The 22,170-nt window shown below is 46.3% G+C and overlaps 1 protein-coding gene across 1 annotated transcript in view; it reads left to right on the forward strand.

The window, feature by feature from the left end:
* Positions 1-22,170, forward strand: part of TCF7 (transcription factor 7) — a 67,609-nt gene continuing 45,439 nt past the window's right edge. The window contains 3 exon segments of the mRNA XM_079319414.1: positions 1-764; positions 867-933; positions 1,316-1,425. Of these exon segments, the coding sequence (XP_079175540.1) occupies positions 567-764; positions 867-933; positions 1,316-1,425 (375 nt within the window). The 5' untranslated portion in view covers positions 1-566.

The raw sequence follows: 22,170 nt of genomic DNA on the forward strand, positions 1-22,170 counted from the left end.
GGCCGCTTTGATGTCGCAGCGCTCGCCCGCCGCGCCGCCGCGCTCGCAGTCGGACCGGGCGCTCCGTGCTCCGCCAGCCGCCGGCGCCCGCTGCTCCAGCCAAACTTCCTGGGGCTCGGAGGGCGGGGGGGCGGCGGCGGCACGGGGGGGCCCGTGGAGGAGCCCGGCATCCCGCGACCCTGCCCGCCCGCAGCCTGCCGAGCCCCCCGCGAGCCGCCGGAGCGGGGAGGGAACAAGGGGGGGGCAAAGAAAAGAGTGACGAGGGAAAAGCAATTCTAGTTTTTTAATTATTTTTTAAAGGAAGGATTTCAAGGGAATTTGGAAAGGGGGAACGAAATTAAAGGGGGAAAAAAAGTTTAAAAGTTAAAAGGAAAGGAGAAAAAAACTTTAGAAAGAAAAAAAAATTCAAGAGGGAGCTTTTTTTTATTTTTTATTTTCTTAAGAGGAGGGAAAAAAAAATTGACGGAGGGGGAAAAAAAAAATAATAATTGCGAAGGGCTTGATCCGGGAGAACAATACTCGCCGGGAAAGTTGCTGCGCGGCGGGGAGGGAGCGGCGGGAGGAAAATGCCGCAGCTGGGCAGCGGCGGCGGGGACGACCTGGGCGCCACGGACGAGATGCTGGCCTTCAAGGACGAGGGCGAGCAGGAGGAGAAGATCCCTGAGAACGCCTTCACCGAGCGCGACCTGGCCGACCTCAAGTCCTCGCTGGTGAACGAGTCGGAGGGCAGCGGCAGCCCGGGCGCCGCCGCCGCCGATGCCGAGGTGAGCCGGGCCGGGCCGGCCCCGCTCGGGCTCCGCGCCCCCCGCCCCGCGCGGCCCCCGCCCCACGCCCCCGCGCTGCCCCTCTCTCTCCTCCCCGTGCAGGCCCTCCGCCGAGTGCAGGATCCGCAGAGGGTGTACCAGGAGAAGCTCCCGGACCACATGGATGATGGTTAGTCACAACAATCTCCGCGTGTTTCGGTGTGTCCCCCTCTCCCCATTCCCGGCTCCCGCTGGGCTTCCCCAGTGCGCCCCGTCTAGTGCTTGAGCCCCCGGTTCCCCAGCCCATCACCCTGACACACCCGGAGTGAGGGATGCCAGCCTGGTCACCACAGCCCCCAGCGGGAAAGCTACTCCTGACAGCACCGAGGCTTCCCGGTGTCCCCACTGTGGGAGTCCGTACCCATGGGGGACCCTGGTGCTCCCCAACACCTTCTCTGAGGAGTATGGGACAAAAAGACTCCCACAGCATACTGTAACCTCTTTGGGGACCCCTTTCAAGCGGAGGAGTCACCTGTCATAGGACGAATTTTGACAGGGAACGTTGATTTCAGCAGGTATGAAGCATCAGGACCCGGGAATGTATAAAGGATCTGCCTATTCTGGTTACCCTTTCCTGATGCTCTCAGATCCGTATCTGCCCAATGGATCTATGTCACCTCTGGTGAGTTTCTCCTCTCCTTATGGAGAAGTTTTGTGGCCTCTCTCACTGCTGAAGTATGTTGCAGGTGTTGTGTAGGCACCTACACATGCTTTATTCCTGATAAATTGGAGCCTAGTTTCTGAAATGCCTGGACACTGTTCTGTCCAAGCTGGAAGCAGAAGCAGTGTGGGGAAGGGGCAAAGATGCTCAGCAGGAAGCGCCCGCTTCGTCTGAATCTGCTGGAGGAGCTGCTTTTCCAGTCTCCTCATCCTCTAGGTTTGGCTTTACTCTTCTAGCAGTCAAATCCTAGTATCTCATGGAAGAATGTTCCTTCCTTTTTCTGGGTCACAGAAGGAAGGAGCAGCTCCTGGTCTTTGTGCTTGTGTTCGGGGATATGCCGAGTTTGAGTCTGCCTGTAAAACAGCCATGCTATGGCACGCTATGTGTTAGGGCTCTGTTGTGGATAATGGCCCAGAAAATGGATCTTGTGCTTCTAAAATGGCAATAGAGGTTTTTAGGAAAAGGCTTTGTGCTGCTGGAGGACTATTCCCCTCTTCTTCCTGTCAAGTTTTTCCTTCTGAGTTTAAATCAGCTTTAGTAATTCTGTATGTTCTTATGTTTCTAAGTTTTTCTATCCGAATGATTAAACTAAAGTGTTCTTTACAAAAGCTGTCTTATCCCATCACCATCTTGATCAGAACTTTAGAAAATAATGTCCTGACATTGTAGCAGACAGTCGATGCTGGTGTCTGCTGCGTTTGTTTCAGACATTGTTCTGCATTAGCCATCAGCAAGTGAGGACAGAAAGTAATTTGGTTTATTTCAGATTCAGGTTTTACCCTCTAAAGGGATAAAGTTCAAAAGAATGTGTTAACCTGTCCTTAATTCCAGTCATTTGTTCACAAGAGGGGTAGGATGTAAAACTAGTGTTGTGAAAAATTGATGGACTGTGGAGTATGAAACTCAGAATTATTTGTGGAAATCAGTGCCCTACCCTCACACCTGACCCAGCTGGCCTGGGTGGCAGGAGACAGGTCCCTGCAAGAGCCTGCCTGTACCCCAGACAACTTTTCATAGGGGATTCAGTTTTCCTAGCTGCAGACTTCTGGAACTTTGCTGAAGTTTGCAGATACCAAGAATCTATCCCTAAATGTTTAAGTCTTCCTTCAGTTTACAGCAAGAAAAGATGTGTTTGCAGGGCAGGGCCAACTTATGTTGTTGTAACCCAAATAAGCATTTCTTCTGGTGCATCCCACCTTATCCAGGTACCAGGTATCCCACTCATTCCCCAAAACATTAAGCTTCTCTTCCTGATCAACTTTAAATGCTTTTAAATTTGTCTTAGGTAAATATACTTAATTTGCTCCCTGAAATAGAATCTGGGTAAGTCCAGAGTTACCTTAGTCCAGCATCTTTTTGCTATGGTGGAATATTTCTTCTAATATTAAACTCGTCCTAGATGGGCAGCAAAGTGCAATAGACTATTTATTAGCAGCTAGGCTATAAAGTAGAATGTGGTTTAGGAATCACCTTTTCCCTTGGTAACAAAATCCAAGCAGTTGCTGTCAGAGCAGCAGACAGGAGCAAATAGACTGTGCAGAACCCGAAGGGGAGAAGACACAAGTAGCAGAGAAGGAATGATCCCATCCCCTTGAGAGCCACCAAAATCATCCTGTGCCTCAAACAGCTTCTTTTAGGCCTTGGTTTATGAAGAGCTGATTTGATGTTTTCAGTTAAAAATCTGTTACCTAGCGGACAGGAGAAGATTTCTTCCTCAGATGAAGCTGGTCTTGCTGGTTTTCAACTTATTGCAATAACTATGTCGATATATTATTCTGGGCAATTTTGTCTTATATTTCTATTGACTGTGCAGAGATTATCATGGTAAATTATGGATTGCTCTCATATAGATTTATTGCTGCTGTGTACATTATATAAAGTGTGGGCTATAATCCGGTGGCTGCTTCCAATAATTGAGGCGGTCAGATCTGTGACTGAAGATTGCAGATCCTTAACCATCCATAAAAGTGTGTTTAATTAACAGTTTAGCACAAGTAGAGTCGGGGAGGAGGGTTGTGTGAGTGAACAGGATTACGTATCACAATCATGCGTGCACTTGATAGTGGAGATTGTGTTTTGGTTAATGAGGCTTCCTGGAAACAGTTGTTTGTGAGTGGGATTAATTTCAGAATCTTAAAAAAAAAAAAATCAATTAAAAAATTAAGCCAGGAGTACTTTGGCAAACTGTCAGGGCTTTCCATTGAAAACAGTAATCTACCTGATTGAAAATAGAGTATAACTCCCTGAAAGACACAGAGCAGCCAGCACTGAGGCTGGGGCTAAACCCCTGCCCTGCAACGCTCTATAAAACCACATTTTTTTCAGTGGGCTCCCCACGAACCCTGTGAGAGAGCTGCAAGTGCCTCTGGACTGGCTCCAGCGCCTGCCTGACTGGGTGTGTTGCTACCAGCAGTACTGGGGTGCTGCTTTCCTATTTTCTTTCTGATTTTGTCAGCAGCACTACTTTTGCTTTGTTTCCCTCAAGGGTTTGTAGCCACTAACTGTTATGCTGCTCACCCGAGCATCCTGCTCAGGTCCCCACATCTCCCAGCCAAAATTGCCTCTTTTTACCAAAACAAGCCCAGCCGTGCTATTTACGTGTTTTGCTGCTGCTCCAGTGATGCTCTGAGGATGGCTGGGTACCTGCCATCAGCAGCCAGGCCAAGCCCTGTGATGGTCCCTGGAGGGCCAGCAGCAGAGAGGGTGGCAGGAGCTTCCTGCAGCAGGGTGGCCCTCCTTGGCTGAAGGTGGCAAATGCCAGTGTGGGATGATTCAGCTGGAGTGCTGCTGGTTTGGGCAGGCACAGGTTTCCTGGACTGGCAGTAGAGCTGTTGCTGGGGGCATGGGCAGGGTGAAGGTGCTTCTGGAGCTGAGGACAAGGCAGAGGGCTGAGCCCAGATGTCCCTTGTTCTGGGAGCTGTGAATCCCATCAGCTGCCAGGCTAAGAGTGTTTAAGAGCATCTTGGCTGAGCCTGTGTGTGCATCTGAAATTCTGACACTCTGCGAGGCCCCAGGAGAGCCATCTCTCACCTGGCTCTCAGCTGCTGTGTGTGTGGTTGTTCAAGGCTCCACTTTGTCACATCTTATGCAAAGTCCAGCTTTTCCCAGAGTGAAATATATAGGACTTACGGGTTAAAAATCTGCAAGAAACTTCCAAAGAATATGAACAAGTTGAGGAACTGTTTTTCTAAATTAAATATAAAATCATAAAACTATATCCTTTTTTAAATAGTACAAATGACTTTAAATCAAATTAAGGTACATCCTTAGTAAGAACAGCAGCCTTTTAGGTGGTTACAAACATTAGAGGTCAGACATGGTCAAACATGTTAACACTTTGATCAGATTAAAATATTTTTCTTGCTACAGTTGTATAATTGAATTTAGACCTGAGGGGGTTTTCTGAACATTGTTATATCTTGTACGATGTGGTAGTTAAATGGTGAAAGAAGCTCTTATAAGTTCCTTTAAGTTCTTTTTGTAAATAGGTTTATAAAATACGGGAATGAGCCATGCTGCCCTGTATATAGGGCACGAGGTCTCCCTGCTCCCATTGATGGCAGAGATGTGATGGGAGCTCCTCACACCTTTTATGCACTTCAGATGTGTTTGGTGAGTGTGTGAGGAGTGTAAAAGCAGAATTTAAACGCTCTGCATGTAAAGCTGAGGCACTGGACTTTCTGTCTGTGTGAGAAACAGAAGTGCAAGAGCCTATTTTTCTTTGGAAAACAGACACTAGCTCATTTTCTTAGTTACTAATTTGTCAAACCAGAGTTTACATGGGAGCAGGGAGTGGGGGTACCTTCCCAAGCCCTGCACAGCTGAAGTCCCCAAATAAGACTCACAAATAATGTTGTTTTTCAGAGCCTGGTCCCTGTGGTCCACTGGGCTCCTTGAGCTTGTTCAGAGGGTATGAAATGTCCCCTTGAGCAGGGCAAGATGAAAGTGCAGTCACTGCTGGCCTGGGGCCACAGGGCCCAAATGCCTAACACGAGGTCAAAAAGCATGGAGCTACAGTCTGGGGCTGCTCTTCAGTGGACAGCAGTTGAAGCAGCAGCAGCTGAGCCCCAGGACATGGCTGCTTCTGCTGTGTCTCCTTCCCCAAGGCTGCTCCATCCCTCTGCAGGAGGAGACTGTGGCCCCACAGCAGCTGGCGGAAGGAAATCTGCAGCTCAGCTGCTTCTCTGCCTTTCTGTCCTGACTTGCACTGTCAGGGCAATAGTTTAGCATTGCTTTTTCCTGTGTTGAGTTCTGATCTTGTTGAAACCAGTGGGAAAACTCCCCAGAGTCACCGTGTGATGGGGATTAGTCGCTGTGAGAGGACTGCTGCATCCCATCCCTCTCCAGATGTCGTGTGTGGAGGGAGGAAGGAGGCAGCTGGAAGCCAACAGTAGCTCTGTGTGTTCCCAGCAGTGGCTGCTGCTGTGGGAGAGCAGCATCCCAGCCAGGTTCCCTGGCAGCAGGCTTGCACTGTGGGACCTCACTAGGCTGGTTCCCTGTCCCCATGAATTGTTACATTCCCAGCAGAAAGCGTTAGGAGTGTGGTGGCTGCTGATGGACCTCCTGGCAGACAGACACATGAATAATTGTTCCCTCCTAATGAAAGGAAATCCACTTCTGTTTGCTCTTCTACCTAGCTTGAAATAAGATAATGGTGAAAATATTATTTTATGTTCAAGCACAGTTTTGGATACATGGATATACCAAGGCACAGGGCTTACGAGGTCATTTATTGCATGTCTGATTCAGTCTTGGTTTCCCCCAAGGAAAATTCTTGTGTTAATTTCTGAGTTCATATCACACCCTCAATTTTGAAGCACAACTTCCCTTTGAAATAAATTAGAGAGTTCTACTTAAGAAGCAGCGACATGATACAGCACTGGATGTGTGTGGTCTCATATAACCTTATTTTTAAAATTGTCTGGAATGGAAAAAAGAGAAAGCAAAATGTCACAGGGAAACAAAAGCAAGTTTTATGTAAATCTGTGCATGTGAATAAGTGTGCACATGATTCAGACAGTTCAACAATATCTGGTCTCCCACTGGGATTCCTTCTCAGGCTGCCCTGGAACTGCCTTCCCAGGCATGGGATGCTTTGTTGGCGAGGAGTTGCTATGAGATATGTATCATAAAGGCAGTGTTCCTGCAAATTCCCAACCATTGCTGTGTATGAAATTTTATGGGCTTGACCGGTTGAGAATCTGGAGAGAAAAGCAGAAACTTAACTCAAGTTCCCAAACTCATCCATGTTAATGATTAGTGGTTTTGAAGTTTTAACTGTGAAGAGCGAAGTGGTTTGGGTTTGAGTGGCACATGGCATGTGCAGAGCTGCTCTGATACCCAGAGCTGGAACTGAGAGAAGGGGGAGCAGGAGGGGCTCTGCAATGTGCTCACTCATGTGTTGCCATGGCTCTATTGGTACATTAAATTCCTGCACAGGGTGCAAACCCTGGCTGATCATGCAGAGGGGTGTGCTGGCGTTGGCTGTCGCAGGTGCCCAGTCAGGTAACGCCGCGTGTGCTCCTGTGACTAAACAGACACTGCTGGCTCCGGAGGGATGACTCCCTGCCTGCTCTCAGAGATCTTCTGCACAGGGCCAGATCCTAATCACAGGCTGAACCCTCTCTATCTGTAGCGTGATCTGCAAGGGAAGCAGGATTTTGGGATATGGGCTGGTGAGAGCTGCACACCTAAGATGGCAATCTGGTGTGGACTGTGTGTGTCTGTGTGCATGGCATGGTGGTTATGGGCAGAGCAGAGCCTAATGCTGAGAGACATCAACAGTTTTGAGGAAGCATCTACAGCTTGCCATTTATTTCACATCTGCAATTCTTTATCTGCCTTTTGACTGTGATTCATCAAGACCAAATTTAGTCTTTGTTTCCTATGGGTTGGCCTTTGGGCCCCCTTGCCAATTCACCACAGAGAAGGTGAGGAAGGACCCAAGCACTTGTGAGCATTGTTACTCTCAGGGGGAGGCTGTGCTGGACAGAGGGGGTTTGGGTGAACAATAGTCATGCACGTGCTGCTCCTCACTTACTAAAATCTCCTGCACCATGTCTGAGTCACAATTTCCTTAACAAATCTTCAAGGATTATCATCCCCTGTCTGTTCCATTGATTGGAAGAAGGACTAGGTGGCAGAACTGTCTTCTTGAAGGGCATGGCTACTGTGGGAGCTCCTCTTTATCCCATCCCTTGAGGCTTTGGCCACAGCTGCTGCAGCTCCCTCTCCTGTTTGCTGCCCATTTCATAGAAACACTGAATGGTTTGAGTTGAAAGGGACCTTAAAGATCATCCCATTCCAACCCCCAGCGATGGGCAGGGATACCAGTCCCTAGACCAGGTTGCTCAGGGCCCTTGGTTTCCCATGCCTTTGCTATTCCACCTCACTGCTCAGGGAGATGGCTTATGTCAGCATCTCTGATGTACACATGCTCTTACCTCATTGTTTACCAGTGGTGGGTGGAGGGCACAGCAATAGGAGAGTAGGTACAAGTTGCTTCCTGAACTCTTTGCAGAGCCACTGCAGCAGGGACAACTCAGCCTGATCAAATCCCAGGCTGCTTCCAAGCAGGGACATCCAAGTCCCCCGTCTTGGCTCTTTCCTGTGCTGTTCTTTGAATTTCTTGTTTAAAAAAATAGGCTATAACAGGATACTTGCTCATTAGTCTCTGTGTCTGGAGGATGAAACAAAGGTTTGGTAGGTGAACAGGTGACTCAGAGGGTTGGATACAGGATACAGAGCTGTTCACTTCCTAGTTTCTGGTTTGAATCCGGCTGAATCAGTAAAGACTGGGTGCCTGTTGTGTCTGCTGGCTTGTCCAGTGGTCTGTCCGAGAGGGCACAGCTCCCTTCAGGCCCCAGGCACTGTGAGTGTTTCATGGGGTGGATGTCCAAAGAACCTGCAAAGTCTGAACTAAACCCTCTGTGAACATCAACCAAGGTCTTGTTCTCACCGTGACACTGCCAGTTCAGCACATGCTGGTGGCTCACAAACCCTGCATGACTTTGTTTCATGCAGGAAGGGTTTGCAGCACGATGTGCCTCTAAGGCTTGATTACAGCAGGATCATTTTCTTGGTCAGTTATCTTGGACAAAAAGCTCGTACCTTCACTTCTTTACAGAACAACTCAGCACTGCTCTGTCACTGGTTTTTACCTTTGAGTCTTTATAATTTAAGATCATAAAAATAATTTGTGCTGGAAAAGCTGTCTAAGATCATTGAGTCTAATCTTTAACCCAGAACTGACAAGGCTACCACTAAAACATGTCCCGAAGTCCAACATGTACACATCTTCTAAATTTCTTCAGTAATAGTGACTCCACCACTTCCCTGAACAGGGCTTGTCAGCTTCTTCAGTGAAGGAATTTTCCCTGCCATCCATTCTTATGTCCCCCTGGTGTAACTTGAGGCCATTGCCTTGTCCTGTTGCCTCTTACTTGGGAGAAAAGACTGAAGCCCCACCAAAATCTGTCTCTACCCCCTTTCAGGTAGTTTTAGACAGCAAGGAGGTCCCCCCTGAATGTTCTTTTCTCCAGGCTGAGCCCCCATCTCCCTCAGCTGCTCCCCATCAGACATGTGCTCCAGACCCTTCATCAGCTCCATTGCCCTTCTCTGGACATGCTATTTATCATCATTCCCAATGAAGATGGGAATTCTTCATTGGCAGTGGTCTTCCACTACCACCCCTTCTGTTAAGTGGCTTCATGGAGAAAATAGGACACTTGTTCAGGAAAAAGGTTAGTAAAAACATGACAAAATCAGCTCTTCCCATCCAGAGCATCCTGCTGGCTGGAGGTGCTGGGCAAGAGGTCACCAAAGTGGCTTTAAATCACTGCTCCTCTCCTGTTCTCCACCTCTGTGCTAAACACAGCTCAGCTGCCATGAAAAGAATCTGTTTCATTGTGTTTCACGGGGTCCCAAAATTAGTATTTTGTGAAAGAAAACAATAAACTCAACAATGCTGTGGTAAGTTTTTGAAACCAAAGTAAAACTGGATACTAGAATCTAGAGCACTTTTCCCCTCCGGTTATAACAACTTTGCATTTGATTAAATGATAGGCAAAAAAAAGGTTTAACAGTATCTCCTTTGTTCCATTGAAAAATCTGGAACTGTAATACATAAAGTACACATCTGCCTTGAAGAGCTACATAGTAATCACAGACTGACCAAAAAAAGACTTACTTTTTTGTTTTTTGTTTTTGTTTTTTTAAGTGATTCAGCTTGTGTGCTCTATGCTGAATTTGTTTTCTGCTGTGGTTTGCTCTGAGGAGGAGCGTACATGAGCACAAACTGGGTTCTGCTCTGATGGGGCCCACACAAAAGTAAAATGTAAAAACCCAAGGTCATAAAGTGTGTTTGACTGGGCACAAGGGGGCTGTGATTATAAAGGCACTTGGGAAAAGACTCTGTGAATCGCTGGGAAGAGACTCTTTGCAGCAAAATGCTCAAAAAGGATCAGAAATGTGAAATTTTTGTTCTGACACTGTGAGGATATGGCACTGCGGAGATTGCTTTCATGTTTAGGAAATAAACCATTGTAAGATCTACCACATGAAAATTTGTTGTTCTTAGTGTGGAGAGGCTGATGAGGTGGTTCTTGTTACCTGCTACTGGAATTACTGCTATGGGAGTTGGGATAGTGAGGAAGAGTTGTTGTCTTTGGATTCTAAGTGAGAGACACAGCACAACCCCTGACACCACCAAACCTTAGCTCAAAAATTGGCCTTTGAGCTTTGGCTTCCTGATACAATTTACATCCTGTGGCATTGCCAGATTTTGAATCTCACCATCCAAAAAAATATATGGGTTTAAGAAATCCAAGTGATGTTTTGCAAGATTGCATCATGCTGTGCTGCTTATTCCTTAGAGTGCTTAGATAAATTAAATAAATAGATAAAATAAATATGCATGTTAACCCAAAATTGAAACTTGAATCAATAACATAAGAAATAAAATTTTAAAAAATTAAATAGACATCCAAACCTTTTTGTTTCACTTTCTCTGATACAAAGCAATTTCTCCAGGACTGTACACCATATGAAACACATTATAAATGCTCTTGTAAAATCCACATCATTATACCACATGAAAGGTCAGGTCCTAAAAATAGCCATTCAGAGAGGATGCAGGCTAGTAGCAATTTCATGATCATGAAATAGTTGTGTTGACATCTCTATGCATGTACACCCACAGAAGTCTTTAACTTTTGGATATTAGCAACAGGGTGTTTTATGAAATTTTGCATTTCATCTCATGGATAGTCCTTTATCCAGGAATATTAATTTCTGATCTTATTCCCATTTTTCTTACCCTGATTTTATTGAGAAAATGGGTACACTACTTTTTTTTTTTCTTCAGACTTTATGTGAAACACTTTCCTTGCTATCAGTGTGGCAGTGGTTGGCAGTATCAGTTGTATTTCCCTGTCTCCCAGTTGGGAAATATATGGGTTTTTTCCTTCAATGGATACACACATTCCTGGTATTTTGGGGGACTAACTGTTAAAATGTAAACCTAGAGCATTAGATAATAACAAAAGAAGCTGCCACCTCTATGCAGCCTTTGTATCTGGTGTAGTATTCAAAAGAAAGCAAATGAAATCTGCAGTAATTACACAGTAATGTATCCACAACAAAAAATCTTCTTCCTTGTCCCAGCAATCAGAACTTGGCTTTTGTTTTGGGATATGAAAGGCTGCAGCCTCCTGCCTTCAGCGTGTTCACAGCAAAGCCCTGGCTGGGATCAGCTGCCGTAGCTCTGGGATAGACAACACAGTCCTGCCAGCTGATATCGCTGGAGATCTTTTTGAAGAGCTCATCAGATTTGGTTTTATTGCTGCTGTGTTTCAGTTTTCTCTTGTTATTTGTTTGAAAGCATTACTATAGGGATGGTTTTCTGAAAAACGTTGGAATCTTCAGTGCTGATCTCTTGTTTGCATTTTTCTTTTATAAGTAGTATGACGGTGCTGGAGATGCACACCTTCACTTGAGGGTGGCTGAAGTCTGTGATTTAAGCCTGTGCTGGATTTTAAGTGTGTGGCCCTTCTAAAACCACTTGGAAACAGTCTATATCCTCAAAATAAGTTTGCTTCTGGAACTGAAGCAAAATCTGTGGAGATGGTGGGTGAAATAACAGGGTGTTGAAGAAAATGGCATTGCTTCTGGAATAGTTGGCATGAAAATCGTGAAGTCTGAAGTTTCATTCAAATCAGATGCAGCTCTGGTTGTTGTGGGGCAAACTCGCCCAGCAATGCAACTCCAGGAGATTTAACAGGGGGACACACAGTTGTTCCAGGTTGTTTCAACTGCAGGGCAGAGCTTGTCCCTTGTCCAGGGTGGGAGTCCTGTTCTAAGGCAAACCAGTTTTTGCCCTGGTCAGTTGATTTCTTGCAGGCTGTTAACAATTGTGAGGAATCAAATGCTGTAAAACGACATCACAGAAGTGGGTTTCCTGTTGCTAATTTAGCTCCCTAGAACAGCTGGACTAGGGGACATGGGAACACCTGGACAAGGCAATAGATTTATAGTGTAAATGCATTAATTCCTACACAAAGTCATCAGTAATTGAAGGATCTCTCCAACCAAGGGCTGAGAAATTTTGGCTCCTTTGGCATCCTGCTCTTTATAATGCAACAGTGGCATTTAGAAAACCTAAAAGGTATTAATACTTCTGGCTTGAAGCTGGTGTCATGCTTAAGCCCTTCTCTCTTTTCCATAATTAATTGGGTGGCTGAAAATGGGGTTATATCTGGCAGCGTCAGTTTTTTTACTGTTCTGGTGAGCTCAGGTTTTTCTGCTAGGAGCAGAATTCAGGTAGAAGCACCAAATGTTCCTGACTGGGACTTCTGACAGCGCTTGAATGCAGTAGCTGTTGTAGAGAAAATTTAATTTTGGCTATTGACATGTACTGAAACTGGTATATAACTACATGCATGTATTCAAACTCAGCAAAATAGAATGTTTTCAGATTACAATGCACTATGGTACAGATCTAGCACATGGTTCTGCTTATAAATGCATAGTATGGATGAGGCAGGCTGCAGTGAATCCCTGAAAGATCAGCTCCCATATGCAAAAGCATCATTCTTCATCCAAATTTCCTGCTGAAACCAGTGGTGAATGCCTGACTGTGGGGTGGGTGTGTTGCTGTTTCCATGGGCAGGAGCTATCTCTCTCCTGCCTGTGCCCAGGAGCTGGTTTGATTTAGGAGCCAAGTGATCCTCTTACCAGAGAGCACCAGGTGCTGTGGCAGACAGTGTAAATAGCCAGATAAACAGACATGAGTAGCACCAGTTGTTTATGTGTTAACACAGGATGTTCTCAAAATCAGGTAAGAAGTGAGGCATATTACCAAGTTTTATAGCAGAGGAACCGGATAGTCTTGTAAGTGCCGTGCAGAGGAAGCACAGTGTGATCCCAGCTTCAGCTCCCAGGCCCACAGGAGCTCATTCTTCTGTGACTCAGTTTCCCCCAGGAGAACTGTGGAGCTCTATGGTTTCATGTGTGAGCAATGTGTGGAGAGCACAGCAATGGTGATACTGAAACAGAACATAAAATCCCACACAGGCTGCTCCAAGAGGGGATGTTTCAGAGACAATCAGAGAAGGATTATCTTAAAAGAGTAAGCTGGGCTGCTTATTAGACCGCTTACTTCAAGGTATTAAATAAATTGCAATTTCATAATCTTTTAGGAAGTTTCAGGTGGCCCTAAGATCCCAGCTCCTTCAAGGCAACTGGCAAAAAATCACCTTTTCAACCTAAATGATAATTCCATGGAGTGGCATTAGCTGGAAAGCAATGATGATGGCGTGGTCCAACACATCGTCTGAAATACACAGGATACACAAATGCTTGTTACTAAACCGGGAACAAATGTCATTTATTTACCCACTTGTAATATGGTGATGAGAACAACCTCCAGGATCACACAGTGTAGCTTTTGGACACATGTACCAAACCTCTGGATGCATAATTCAAATTCTTTGTCATGAAGAATCAGTCTATTTATTTTGGAACCTTCTATACTTAAACAGTAATCTCTAGGAAATCATTTAACAGTAGTTCGCTGCCAGTTTGTCAGTTAATGGCTTGAGGCAAAGTCTGAAGTGGATGAAAACTTTTCCAGGGAGATGCTGCTGTCGCATGGGGTGCAGAAAGGTTTATAGCAGAAAACAAGAGAGGAGGCGGTCAGATGAGTTCAGTCCAACTTTTAAAATCATGAGGAAACTTGGCACAACAGGGCAAAGATGGCTTTTGCAAGGGCATAATGTGTTGAATGTGAAAGCCATCAATTGTGCCCGCGTCAACTTCTAAGCCTAATTTTTCCTTACTGGAGGCTCCAGGTGTGAGTGTGTGGAGACCAAAACCACATGTGTTTGTGGTGGCTGGGGCTCTGCCTCACTCCTTCACTTCTTTAAATCCTGGGCATCTCTGCATCTCACCTTCCTGGGCGTCTTCATCTCTGCACCCAGGCATGTCCACATCCTTGGCCACCTCTCCATCCCAGGTGCAGAGGCAGCCAAGCAGGAGAGCTGGGGCACAGCCCCCCCTGCTCAGCTGGGGTGCTGCAGGGTGTCTGCCAGGGCAGCAGAGTCCTCCAGCTCTCAGATGTTATTGCTTCTCTCTAAAAGTCTAGCAGTGAGTTTCAGTTAGGTAATGAGTTATCTGATTTCCCTTTAATCTGGGCAGCATCGCTCCAGCGCGATAACCTCGAATCGCTGTTTATCTCACAATCAGTGCTGCAGGAAGAAAATTGGCAAGAATGGGTGAAAATTCACTGGAAAAGGAGCTGAGAAAAGTTGTCCTGGTCTACACCAAATCCCTCCTTTTTGCAGCAGGTGCGGGTGAGAAATAATTGCCCCGGGTCGAAACTCTCCAAAGAGGCCACAAAATCCAGCTGAAGTTAAATGCCACTTCCCTGCAGCATTATCTCCCACTCAGAGCTGTCTGCCCACAGAGGATGGTAGGGTGTAGGAACTGGCAGGGGATTAATGGCAGCCTGGTTCATAAAAAACTCCGCTGCCAGAAGGACGTGGGACCAGACAGAAGTAAAGAGGGGCTGGTTCTCTCTGCAGATGCCCCCAAGTGCTATTTGTCTGAGAGCAGATTTTCCCACAGATCTTTGGCCTTCATATTATTTGAAGAACCCCCTCTGCAGCTGCAATCCTTCCCTCCCCCGAGGGAAAAACAGGGTGGTAACTTTGTGAACTGAATGGTGTGGAGGTTTAGGAGTACTGCCATGGGAGGGGAAGATTTGGCTCATTAGCGTGGAACATTGTGTTGCCAGGAACAGAGTTTTGGGGCAGAACAAATAACATGGAAGCAGATGCAGTCAGCTTTTATTAAACTGGTTTGTAGATGACTTTAAATAGGCAACAGTTGTATCTGGGGCTTTCCTTGCAAGAGGCAGAATGGCAGACCCCAGCAGGAGCAGAGCCTTGCTTAGAGACTGGATAAAAAGTACAGAGGAGCTAACTAAATTTCTCATGTAGGAAACATTTGTCTAAAATATATTTTTAAAAGAAGGAAAAATAAAAGCACAACTGAAAACTTTGTGATTGTTTTACAATCTTTAAACTTTAAGAGTTCCCACATCTCACTTTGAGGAAGGAGCAGCTGTAGAGCTGCAGTGTTCATAGTCTGAAGGACCCAGCGTGATCTCACCTCTGCTCTATCCTGATCCACCATCTTCTCTAGCCATGAACTCTCAAGTTGCACTCAGTTACCTCCACATCTGAACATACATTAGCTGCTCAGCAGTGTGTTAGAGGCAGGCACGGATAAATTAATTTCCAAGCCAAGTTTTGAAGCACTTCTCCCTTGCACCACCCTTTCTGTAGCAGCAATTAACTCCATAGCGCTAATCAGCATCAGCGATGGCCGGGTGCATTTCCTGACACATGACATTCCACGGCCACCAGTAACGAGGGGTTGAGCTCACTCTGTAATTCCCTCATCCAAGAGCACAGGTTGGAATGACCATCAGCCAAATACCAAGTGCCATCCTGGCCAGCTCCCTGATCTCATTGGGACCGTTGATGCTCTGAGAAGTCACCACAAAGGCCATCCATCCTCGGCCAGACCCAGCAGTGACTGTTGCTGTGTGTCCTTTCAGTGTCCTCCTGGTCCTTCGCCACCTCTCTGCAGCCTGCACTAGCTGCCTTGCTTTCATCAGGTTGTTGGGAGTGGTCAGTCTCCATCAATGCAACCAGCCTTGCAAATCTCTGTAGAGGTGCCTGTTGGATTTCTGGCATCTCCACAGATGTCTGTCAGCTCCTTCTATGCCAACTCCAGCCACCATTCCATAGAGCAAAGAGAACCATCCAGAAATCCTTTCCCTGGCATACCCATCATGTCTTCCTCACTGTGCTCCACACAGCCTCATCGTCCCAGTCTGGTTGAATGAAACAAGAAGAATCCATTCAGATGCTGTACTCCATCCTGCCTTGGTTGTGCAATGCTTCTCTTCTCAGGCAGTTTCTAATCTAGAGATTTTCTGGGATCTGTGCATGGCATTAAGGGAAGTCTCCTCATCACCTCGGGTTCTGTCTTTCGGTACTAAGTGTTCAAGACATAATTCCAGGCGTCCAGGGCTTGCTTTCCCTTTGTGTCTCCTTTGCTGTTGCTTTCATTTGCTAACACGTTGAACTTCAAAGTCTATTCTTTCTCATTCCTAATTTTTATGGAAAAAATGGTCTGAACCCCATTTGCATTTCCTCCCTGAGGATACTGGCAATCCTTAATCCTATATATTAAAGAATCTCAGTTTTCCCAGCAGCCCTTTATTCTGGGACTACTCTTCCACTCTGTTTTCTCCTTGAAATGCTCTCCTGTGGTTCAAAATTGCTCTTCACGGTGCCCCTGACCACTGTCACTTGCTGTTATGAGCTATTTGCACGGATGTTTGATCACTTTTTAAGCCTTTTTCCCTTCCCATCCTGGCCCTTGCAGGTAATTTGTGAAGGTTTCATGCCCATGGCACTTTGCTCTCAGAGGCTGCAGCCTGGGCCATGTGCTCTGCAACTGGCAATATCCAGGACCTGCTGGAATTACTATTTATAAAGCCAAGAGATAGCAAGATGGAAGTAAATAGGGTTCTATTTTATTCAGGAAATTATTTAATTTCACTCTGATGGTATCCATATTCTGCTTGAGTCCCAGTGACCACTGACATTTACCTGCTTGAGGGGCAATTGCCATCTGTGCTTCCCCTGCTGTGATGCAGGAGGATATAGGGAGCCTCTGTCTCTCAGTCCCTTGTCCCTTTTCCTGCTTTCACACAGGGACCACCTGTGTCCCCCAGCTCCTGGGAGCTGTGGGAAGTAGGTAGAGCACCAACTGCACTGGCCATGCAGATCCAGGGATTTAGATCACACAAACCCAGTGTTCTCTCCTACAAGCCATTCTCAGCAATGTGCTCGGGTAATTAGCATGTTCATAAACACTTTGTAATCTTGTGATCATGGCTTGCAGATTAGCTCTTTTGCCAGCTTTGCGATTTCTTTGCCAGTTTTAGTTTTAATTGCAAATCCATTACTGCCAGCTCCCTTGCATATTGTAGCAATAGGCAAATTAAAACACTTGGACACAGTTGGGCGGGTTTCAGTTAAGAAATTAATTGTTACTGCCAACCAGTGCTTTTTAATGTGAGGGTGGCATTTGAGTTTGTTTTTGAGGGCATAATCCCCAAGACTTTCTTTTTTCCCTTCTCATCCCCCCTCCCCAGACTACGTTGCCCTGTCAAGCAGCTCCCCAGATGGCATGAAGCAAATGCTTTCCTCTTTGATCTCCTAGTCAAGAAATTTGGAAGTCGTTCTGAATTTATGAGAATCCTGTCTGAAATAAATCTGTCTGTGCACAGGGCCACACTAAGGCAACCCTGAGCTGCAGGCGTGGCTCACCTGAAGCTCCCGGGGAAGTGCAGGATTCCATCCCACAGGAGCATCGTGTGATGCTGCAGCGATAAAGAGAAACTTCATGCATATTGTTGAACATGAAAAAGTCTAGACAATCTACAATTTACCAGTCGGGGTAATTGGCTGAACGCTTAATCCGCCCTAATAATCCAGTAATGGTATTGTTGGCAGGACATTGATGTAAATATCACTCAGCAGTGCTGGCAGCTGCTGTCTCCTGTGATTGCTGCCATTCCCAATGCCTTTTCCACAGTTGTTAGGGCTGATGGGGAATTTTCAGAGTTCTGTGAACTTTCTTGTCTTTTTCAAAAACTGTCTGAGCTCTGTGGTTGTTTTTCACTCCGTTTGTTGAATAAGTGACATTTTTCAGGAGGTTAGAATTTTCACAGACCCATTCCTCAAGATATCTTTTTTTCTTGGTGTATTTTTTTCTCTCTTGTATTGCTCCCATAGCTCTCTCCAGCCTCCTGATGCTGCTGTCACAGTTTGCCATTGCCTTTCAATACAAAACAACATCTGGTCCTGCAGCAGACCTGGGCCAGCACTGCAGGCCACCTACCACCTGTGTCACCACCAAACCTGGTGGCATTCACTGAGACTTTGGTGGCATCACTCTGCACAAGCCCTGACATGCCACCAGCATGGTTGGGACTGCAAACACTGGTGGGGCACTCTGGAGGTTAGTGGGCTGGGCAGGGTTCTAGAAATTCATCATCCTCCCCATTTTGCAGGGGTCTTTTTAATGCATTTCTGTGTGCCCTGTGGGGACAAAGAAGGGACTGTAGCACCACAGATGCAGGGAAGCATGGACAGACTTATCCAGCCTCCAAACATGCGTCTCCCACCAGTGCAGAGCTTGTCCCCACATGTGCCTTCCAGGACCTGTTGATGTGTTGGAGCATGGCTGGGCTTCCATCTTTGTTTAATTGTGCGTGAAGCCAGTGTCTAAAAGCACCTGCCCTATTCTTGTTATGTTATTCTCTTTAACTCATTCCCTCCATTTGCCTTGGTAAATGTGGTTGTTTTCAGCTGCCTTTACAGCTGAGGGACTCTACTCCTGTAAGGCTGCAAAGTACCAAGAACAAATGGATCCTGCCTAACTGGAGTCACAGAATCACAGAATCACAGGATGGTTTGGGTCAGAAAGGACCTTAAAGACTTTCTCATTCCATCCTCCCTGCAATGGGGAGGGATGCCACCCAGGAGATTAAGTTGCTGAGGACCCCCTCCAACTGCTCTGTACAACTCCTCTGCCTTCAGAGAGATTGGGGTTGTGTAATGGATTGGAGCTTAGCAGAGGATTCCCTAATGACCGAAGCAGAACCACCCTGGCAATTCCTTTTCTGCAGCAATGTTGACTCCATGGTGCCATCTGAAGTATTAAAAACCCTATATGTACTAATATATAAACTTATTTTGGTCACTGACCCAGCTGAGATGGCTGTGAATACTTGACACCGATCTTAAGGCAGCCTGTAATGGTTTTTTGAACATTGCTTTTCTTTTTTCTGCTCGGAAAACAATAGAATCAGCACAGTTCCGCTGCAAACAAAACCTGAACGTGCTCTAAGTTACATGTGAAATATCAAGGAGCTCTTATTCAGTACACATCACCGCCCTTCCGTTTCACAGCAAACACCTTGTCACAGCCCAGAGACCTTGGGAAAACTGCATGTAGTGTATTTGGGTGAATGTCACCCATAGCTATGGCTCCACAATGTTGTGGCTAACAAATCCAGCTTTAATTGTTCGTGATCTCTATTGGAGCAGACATCAGGTTTGAGTTCAGTCGGTACGGGGTCGGGAGGAATAAACACAAACCTACAGTAAGATCAAAGCAGCAGAGAAGTGCACATGTGCTAATAATAATAGCTTATGAAAGCTCATATTTTCGTTCAACAACATCCTGTCATTTATGTATCAGCTTTGAAAAGGGTAAAAAAAGAATTTCAGTGTAATTTACTTCAGCAAAAAAATAGATAAGGCAGATATTTGATTGCAGTAGCTCGTGTGTGGTTTGCTGCGAGGATTGTACGTTCATCGCGTCTTCCAGTGCATGTGTGAAGGGAAGGTGCAGAGGCTGAGCTGGCTGTGACCAAAGTACCATCATTATCTGATTTCTGCATACATCTAGTGACAGTGTGATGCAGAAGGGAGGATGAGGTAAACAGTCTCAAAGTCGGTAACCGCATCCACACCTGGTGCACCTCGATAAAATGTCTGTAAACAGTCTGGATAGAGCGAGGTTAGCGCGAGGCTGGGGACAGCTAACGGCTCCAGGAGATGCAGGGAGAGGCACACCGAGGTTTGGGGATGATCTTTTGGTTGGGGTGGAACTGCCCAGGGGATTAAGATGGGGGTTTTGCCCTCCCATGGCAGCTTTGCAGGTTGTCTTTCCCGGCAGTGTGTGGGACAAGCAGAGTGTGGCGGGGGTGACTGTGCCCAGGAGGCTCTGGCTGAGCGGGGTCAGGCAGCTGTGATTTCAGCTCCACAAAGTGTGACCTACTTAGGAAGGTCAGCCCTCAAAACTGGGCTCAGTGACCATTTCCTCTGTCCTCTTAAATCAAACTTTTGCTATCAGCTTTTTTAATCTAGCACATTGGCTTAAGCTTCCGTTGGGGTTTGTGCTGCCTGGCACTGAGATGCTTGGTGGCTTGTAGGGGACTGAGACACGAGGAGCTGCAGGAGCAGAGCCCTGGTTGGTGATGTGCCTGTTAGGGAAGAGTCCCAGTGTGTTGAGAGTCTGTCTTTCACATTGCATGCTGTGGTTGTTGACGTTCTGTTATGCCTGTAGTTTTCTCTGCAAGCAGGAAAGGGTTTGGGGTTTTGGTGAAGGGAGGAAGGCTGAGAGTAAAAGGTGACAAAATGTCCCACTGAGTACTGAAGGCAGGCTGGCTGAGGAAGGAGGAGATTGTTTAGAAGGAGAACTGAAGAGAAGAACAGGAGCAGGTACAGAGCAGTCACACTTTCTGCTCTTTCTGCACAGGCTCCTTGGGCAGTGTGACAATGGCCATGGGGGGACAGTAGCAGAGAGCAATCCTTGCACTGGGAAGGTTTTCAGGGCTGTGAAGCTGAGCTGGAGTCTGTTCAGAGCCTGCAGTGGCTGAATCGCAGCAAACAGGGACTCGTTAAGAAACTGGAGCAAATAATAATGATCCATATGTTTAATGCAGCTGAAAGGCATACTTCAAAGATACTGTTATCCTAAAAAAGCCCAAGTATAGAGGGGAATATACTTGATCACGGCTTCCAAGTTTTGATGGTAGCATTGTAAGTAGGTCAGCAAACGGTAATATTTAAATTAACTCCTCTTTCTGGCAACTAGATGGGAATGTAGGTCTAGAAATGGGTAAATGTAGATTCCCTTCCCAGCTCTGCCACTTTGACAAGTCACTTCATCTCCTCGTGCCTAAGGGAAAAATACACCTTTGGGCTCTGCCCAGTAATCATCAGTCAAATGCTTCCCCACCTATCTATAGGGTTTTAGAATATGTGATTGAAAAGTGCAAAGTGTTATTAACATTGAATTAATGTCTGCCATTACAATATGTAATGGAGTATTTCTGCACACACCCCATTTCCTCCTGCTCAAATGTTTTGTCAGACAAGTCCAAGTGTTTACCAGCTTCGTAGCTGGCCTAAAAAGAGCCAGTGAGAGCTGGAGCTGCTGGTTGCTGGTGGAGTTGCTGGGCTTGTTTGATGGCAGGATAGCTGGGGTGCAGAAACTGGCAGCAGAGCTGTCAGCACACAGGCACAGACCCAGTTTGTGGCAGCAGGGTTGGGGTGGCTGGGGTGCCCCCTCAGCAGCCAGCCCAGAGCTGTAGATACATCTCCTGTGATGCTGCACACTGTGGCACTGTAGCAGAGGGCCAGGTACCCCCTGTGCAGGGGCATGGTGGGGTGCAGATGCACACTCCCTGCCAGGGGTGGAGAGGGCTAGAATGGTCTGAAAATTGGGAGTGTGCTACAGGAACACCTCACTTCTCTTTTCTGGGAGCCACAGTCCTCCCACCACCTGCCCCTCATCAACTGATGGCAGCATTTGCACTCACTTGGGCAGCACTGATTGCTTTAATTTCTACCTCTTCTAAATATATTGATTTTCTCTGTGCAAATAACAGCTGCATGTTTATTGACCCACAGCCATATTTAAGGATTCCCACCCCTGGAAATATTCAAGGTCAGGTTGGATGGGGCTTGGAGCAGTCTTGTCTTGTGGAAGGTGTCCCTGCCCATGGTAGGAGAGTTTGAACAAGAGTTTTAAGGTTCCTTCCAATCCAAACCATTCTAGGATATCAACCCAGATCTTTCAGAGCAGCACTGCTCCTTTTTGGTCATCTTCTCATCCCATCAGACAGACCTTCCCTGCCTGCCTTGGGTTTGCCCCCCACTGTGCTGCACCCTGCCTTCTTTCTCATTTTCCTGCCCTGCACAAACATTTCCCTTCTTTTCTAAAATATCACAGCACACGGTGTGGGTTACTGTCTAGACTGCATCACTTGAACCAAATGTATTCACTAATATGATATTAGAGCTCACTAAGAGTAACAAAGAAAGTACGTTTCTTTGTTCACTCTTTAATTGTTTGTTCATTAGCTCGCTTGCTGATTCATAAAATATGAAAAGCTCCAGTAGGGTATCTAGTCACTAGTGCAAACTAGCTAGTTTCTAATGTACATAAATAAATTATACATTTACAATTTGCCTTTGCTATAAGGCCTGTGCAGAAATGCTTTATCTCTCCACACAAAATGACAAGTAAAGGCAGAAGCTGGGAGTGCTGTAT

This window comes from Erithacus rubecula (genome assembly GCF_903797595.1).
Source record: "Erithacus rubecula genome assembly, chromosome: 16".
Taxonomy (NCBI): Eukaryota; Metazoa; Chordata; class Aves; order Passeriformes; family Muscicapidae; genus Erithacus; species Erithacus rubecula.